General features: G+C 39.6%; 1 protein-coding gene across 2 annotated transcripts in view; it reads right to left on the minus strand.

The window, feature by feature from the left end:
- Positions 1-6,085, minus strand: part of LOC146492926 (interferon-induced very large GTPase 1-like) — a 26,664-nt gene extending 20,579 nt beyond the window's left edge. Inside the window, exons 1-4 of one of the 2 annotated variants that reach the window (XM_085147534.1) lie at positions 5,964-6,085; positions 5,825-5,881; positions 825-865; positions 392-541 (exon numbers count right to left, since the gene is read on the minus strand). In XM_085147534.1, the coding sequence (XP_085003660.1) occupies positions 392-541; positions 825-865; positions 5,825-5,828 (195 nt within the window). In that variant the 5' untranslated portion in view covers positions 5,829-5,881; positions 5,964-6,085. Of the gene's footprint in view, positions 1-391; positions 545-824; positions 866-5,824; positions 5,882-5,963 lie in introns of both variants that reach the window. The other variant, XM_085147532.1, reaches the window with a different exon arrangement.
- Positions 6,086-6,484: the final 399 nt, after the last annotated feature.

The following is a 6,484-nucleotide window of genomic DNA, read 5'->3' on the forward strand; positions in this document are numbered from 1 at the left end:
CTTTGGAAAAGTAAAGAATCCCTAATCTGCCTTTCATAAGTTCCAGTATTAAGCATCATAACTCCATTAACAGCCTTAATTAACATAAACAGCTCTCTGACAGCCTTATGAGAACTTTTAAAAATCAAAATAAGTCTTCAGTTATCCCATGTAAACTAACACCAATTTGGAACAGTCCAGATATTTGTCAGAAAAAGAAACTTTATTTCGTCTGAAGAACTAGAATCAGCAACAGTATATTTTTATAATATCAGCAACTGAAATCCATCCTACATGAAACATTTAATCCCAATCTGAATCTAGACTTGGGTAACAGAATTTTTAAATATCTGTAGCCCCAAATTGTTATCAAAATGTAGAAGTTATTATTTAAATATTATTATTTCCCTACCGCTCCCCGCTCTGAGTCGCATGGCAGGATGTCCTGGCGTGGTCTTAGACCCGCTCTGTTGGGGGTGGTGGTCTGGGATAGCTTGGACCTCTTCAGGGGGGGCTCTGCCAGGTGGTTGTGGACACCCCGCGTAGGGTCTCCCTCATTCTCCTGCTGGGATGGACACGCATATATAACACACACTCTTATTGCATTTGCACAGTCCGTCCTAGTCAGGAATATTACACTAAAAACCAAATTACCAAAAACAGAGTGCTTCAAAGTTTTTAATCTAGTAGAAAAAAAGGGTTGGATGTTAAGAGTTTGTTAAGCACACTGTTTGTTCATACACATGACTTAAACATAGGTTTCATGTTTCACATTATTTATCCTTTTTGTAAAGCTGTTGTGCTACTATTGAATGGTGAATAAGCATCCAAGTGGAAAACATTACCATTCCCCCGATTCCATATGTATTCTCCTCTTTATCATCATCTGTAAGAAAGCAGACAATTATTTAACAATACAATCAAGGCCTTTGTTTATTTCATCTGGAAATTTCTTCTGCTAAACAAGGTTTACTGCCATGGTCACACATGGTCAGTGTATTTTGGACCCTGAACAGGTGGTTTTTTAAGCGCGTTTTGAACGATTAAATAGATTCTGATGTATGGATATCACCTGGGAGATTATTCCAGAGTCTAGGAGCGGCAATAGTAAAGGCACGTCACCTCTGGCTTTTAAACGAGAACTTGGTTGCATTAGGAGCAGATAGCTGGAGGATTTTAGTGCTCTTTTTGGGTTATACAGGTCAAGGAGATCAGTTAAGTAGCTAGGGGCCAAGTTATTTAAAATTTTAAAAGTGAGCAAAAGGATTTTAAAATCAATGCGATATTTGACGGGAAGCCAGCGTACGTTAGCAAGGACAGGGGTGATGTGACCGTGCCTTCTAGTGCCAGTTAGAAGGCGTGCTGCAGCATTTTGGACTAACAGCAAGCGCTGAAGGAGGGAGAGTTGGAGGCCCAGGTAAAGAGAATTGCAATAGTCCAATCTAGAAGTGATGAAGGCATGAAGTTTTTCGAGTTCTTTATGTGCTACATAGGCCTTAGCTTTGGAAATTTGTCATAGCTGATAAAAGTTGTTTTTTACCACTGTAGACACCTGCTTGTTTAATTTGAAAGAGCTATTCAGGAGCACTACAAGGTTTCTGGCAGAATGAGAGAGGTGGCTGGCAAAAGACCCCAGTGTATCAGTTAGCTGGCCCAGGGGAATGTGGCTATCAAAAACAATAATTTCTGTTTTGCTTTCATTTAAGGTAAGAAAATTATGGGGTAGCCAGTCTTTAACCTCCTGCAAACAGTCGAACAAAGGCAAGAATGGAGACGGGGCATCCAAATTTAAAGGGAAGTAGATTTGGATGTCATTAGCGTAGCAGTGGTAGAAGATGTTATGTTTTTTGAAGATGAGTCCCAAGGGGAGCATGTACAGGGAGAACAGTTAACAGGGGCAGAAGAGAAAGAGTATTTTCCCATGGTGACGGAGAAGGATCTGTCCGATAGATAAGACTTAAACCATGAAAGAATATTACCTTTAAGGCCAACTACATGTTCTAGCCTTGAAAGGAGAATATTATGGTAAACCGTATCGAAAGCAGAAGTCAGATCTAATAAAACTAGAGCTACAGAGCACCCTGAATCAGCGGTTAGGAGGAGATCGTTAAAAACTCTCAATAAAGCTATCTTGGTACTATGACGAGGTTTGAATCCAGATTGGAATTTGTCACTGACACCATTTGTCTTTAAGAAGGACTGTAGTTGCTGGAGAACATTTTTTTCTAAAATTTTAGACATAAAAGGAAGTTTAGAAATTGCCCTGTAATTTGAGAGAACGTTGGGGTTAAGGTTGCTTTTCTTGATAGCGGGTTGTTCGACTGCATGTTTGAGGACAGCCGGAACACAGCCTGTCGACAATGAAGAGTTCATTAAGAGTAAGATACAAGGCTCAGTAGTAGTCAAAGCATCTTTAATAATACGGGAAGGAAGAATGACATGCAGTGTATTAGAGCTTCTCAAGTGATCTGTTATTCCTTTCAAAGTTGAAAATGCTGTTGAAAAACCATAGAGCATTCAGAAACTGGGATTTGGTTAAACGCGGGCAGGTATGAAGCTCTTAGCGCTGAAATGTTATCTATAAAGTAATTTAAGAATTTTTCACAGAGAGTCGGGGAAGCCTCTTCTGAGTAGCAGAGCAGGGATTAATTACTGAATTGAAGATTCTAAACAGAATTCGGGGCTTGTGACTGTTATTAGTAATAATTTCTGATAGGAAGGAAACTTTTGCATTTTTGACAGTCTTCTGATATTTTGATCAGCAGTTATGCAGGATGTCCAGAGACACCTGAAGTTTGTCTTTTTTCCATCTCCTCTCGGCTCGGTGACATTCACGTCTGAGAGCGCGGGTGGATTCATTCAGCCATGGTTGGTGAGAGGCCTTCAAGTGTTTAGCCTTTAATAGGGCCACAATGTCTAAAATCAAGGAGCATGTCGAAATAAAGGAGTTAGCAAGTTCTGACAGCCTCTCCACTTTTTAGATTAGGGTTAAAACTTTGCTTTTTCATTAAGCATATAGTTAGGACTGGATATGCTCCCTTAGTTACCCTGCTATAGGTCTAGGCTGCTGGTGGATTCCCATGATTCACTGAGTGTTTGTTCTTCGGTCACCTTTTTCACTCACTATGAATTTATACACCTCTCTGCATTTAATCATTAGTTATTATTAATCTCTGGCTCTCTTTCACAGCGTGTGTTTTGTCATGTCTTCCTCCCCTCACCCCCAACAGGTCACAGCCTGCTCCCTAAGCCTGGTTCTGCTTGAGATTTCCTCCCTTTAAAGGGGAGATTTTCCTTCCCTTTTCACAAACTGCTTGCTCAAAGGGGGACATCTGATTGGTTATCTCTGTATTACTGTAGGGTCTTTACTTTACAGTATAAACTGCCTAGAGTCAACTGTTATTGTGACTGGGTGCTATATAACTATAAACACACACACACATATATATATAGAGAGAGAGGGAGAATATATATATATGTCATATAAATAAAATTGAATGGAACTGAATGTAATATTGTTTAATAACTAACACAGTAAAACAAGCAGGTATAAATCACAAAAAATAATTAAAAGGTTTATGCATGACAGAGAGACCAAGTACAAGAGCGAGAGAGACTTTATACCTTTAACAATTAAAAGAAAAGTATTTACATTTAAATACACACAAAACTACTGAAAATTTATATTTTGTATGTATTTATATTCTTGCCTCACATGTGCGCGTCATACAAATATTTGAGAAAAAGTAATTAATAGTTTACTGATCACAAAAGCATCAACCTTTCATCCCCTTTAAGAGAGAAAAACTGGACAGGATGCCAGTCTGCCACAGGGCTAACACAGAGAAATATTTAAGCTCATATTCGCACTTAGAGCCAATTTAGAATCAATTAAGATTTAATTTTAAATCACAAAGATAACTCATGCTGTGAACCCAACCTGATCTGGAGCAGGTTCACTGGTTAAGGTTCAATAGGTATAGAAATTGCCTCCTGAAAAATCGTATAAAATTTTAAAGTGAAATCAATTTTTTTTTTATTAATCGTTACTCTCAAACCCTTAAATAGCACAGAGTCTACAGCTGAGAGAATCAAGCAAATAAACGCTGCCAACATCAACACTTTCATGTGGACAGGCAGTGGAAACCCTTTGTTAACTCAGCAAGTTGATAACCAGCTTCATGTGACTGTTATCCCAATTGCCAATATTAGATTAAGTGATTCCAAATAATGGAAAGATACCTGAGGTATATTCGACTTGCTTTGTAGCATAGGACCCAGGTGCAGCAAACTGCAAATGCAACTACTTTTAAAACGAAAAGACACACCCAAAGTCACACACTTATGCAACCAAAACTTAATAGAGTGCAGACCAAACAAACCACTTAACGTATAAGCAAAGAACTTCCAAAAAGGCTATGGAAACAAAGTGGACAACGCAAATCAAAGATGAAAACCAGCACAAAGGCACTTTAAAGCAGCTGTCATGGTAAACCTACTGTAGAAACATGAACAGGTAGAAACGGGGACTGCAGCCTGACTGCTCTGACTGCAGGGAGGTGAGATTGCAGCCATTCCCCAACTCTCTGTGAATGGTACTCATGGCCATTGATCAGTGGGTTTTGATCAGTGGTTGTTGATCAATGGTCATGAGAATTTGCATAATTATGATTAAGGAACTGACCTCACAGCCCATTGTTCCTTCAGTGGGCTGGTTTCAGTCATTATGCAAATGTACTGTTTATAAGAATTGGGGAAACCTGCAGTCAGCTGAGACTGAAAAAGTCACTTGGATGAGTGACGAAACGTTTCTCCCACAAAACGCTACGTCCAGATGAACAGAATCAACTTTTGGAGACAAGCCCTGGAATAGCGCGGCTACGTTTGCAGCCTGTGGCGAATGAAGTTTGGTGTTTGTTTAAGAGTGCAGGGATCGACAGCAGAGTAACGATTCCAAGGAACTGGACTATGTAGTTTATGGACATTTCTGCTGTCACACAATAATTCCAGCATAAACTTAAGTTGATAGGACGGTTGGTCAGTTAACATTACCCATCAGAGTATGCTTCAAACTCATATTCATAAAGGCAGGACGGTTCGTCACTGAATTTTGAGTTGTGCGCATGCGCTGAAAAAACGGGTCGGGTAGGATAGATAGGGTAGTTTCCCAGAACAGGTGTTCTGGGAATCTCTATAAAGTGTTCTCCACAAGAATCGGTTCTCGAGCCCCATCCCTAATATCAGATCCCACACTATCTTGTAAATCTTCCCCTTCACTCTTACTGCTTTCTTTCTCCAACCAGCACGTTCTTCTTCGCCTCCCTTGTGCACTGGCTGCTGCTTTGGGTGGTTGAGTCCAGCCCAGGTATTTAAACTTATCCACCTTTATTACCTCAGTACCTTTGCAGCTTCACTGTTACACCTGTCTACCTCTGATTCACACAGGTATCCATAATGTAATAACACGGGTGCTGCAGTGCTGAATGATACCACAAGTTTTTTTTTTTTCATATTGTATTTACTTGATACAGATTAGACCGGGTTCAAGTCCTTTGCTGCATGTCCCGCTCCACACTTTGCAGTCCGTGTTCTCTTGACCATCCAATAAAGGCAAGAAAAAAAACAAAATAACTGCCATAAAACCGCGGCAAATGGATCACTTGGCCGCGTTTTTTCACGGCATGAAGCCATAGTGCTGCTCGCCACTCCTCTTTTTAACCTAGCCTGTAACAGCTCTTGGTATGGGCCTTTTATAATCGCACATTGACAAGCACTATTTTGGTGAGGATTTACACACACACAGCAAACAAACAAACAAACAAAAAAACCAATCCAATAAATTTACCCATGTCCTCTGAGTTTTCTGAGCTCCTCCTGGTTTGTGCGGAAAGTTCCTGTCAACCTACAAACAATCGGAAAAAAGTAAACTACCTCACAAAGCCAATAACCGTATATAGCCAAATATATATACCCGATAAACTCACCTTCCGAGGTCTGTTTGGTTTGTGTAGATGTAGCTGGCTTTTTATAAATCCTACTGGATGCTGTTCTTTATATTTAGTGGGATCAGTAACGTTTGCCTCTCACAAGCGATTGCCACCTGTAAAAGGGATTTTAGGGTTTAGGGTGTGTGCCTCATGAATAACGCCAAAAGCAATAATCAGGAAGTCTTGGCTGCATCTCGTGATTTCCCAGAAACCACGTGACTTAGAAGAAAGAGGTGCGGTTGAGCCATTGACAGGGGCGGATCTAGAGAAAATTTCTTTAGGGTGGCATGGATATCAAATGGGGTGGTAAAATCAAAGCAATTTTTTTACACATATGCAGGTGTTACATTCTGTAACATGCATTATGTATGGTTAAAATAAATAAAATGCATTACGTATACATGTGTTTCATATAAACATAGTAACTTGCTGGTTTTTTAGCCCACATACACTGTAAAATCTAATATTGTGTTTAATTAAAAATGTTAAGTTAATATTAAATATTAAGAATATTAACT

This window comes from Neolamprologus multifasciatus, chromosome 22 (genome assembly GCF_963576455.1).
Source record: "Neolamprologus multifasciatus chromosome 22, fNeoMul1.2, whole genome shotgun sequence".
Taxonomy (NCBI): Eukaryota; Metazoa; Chordata; class Actinopteri; order Cichliformes; family Cichlidae; genus Neolamprologus; species Neolamprologus multifasciatus.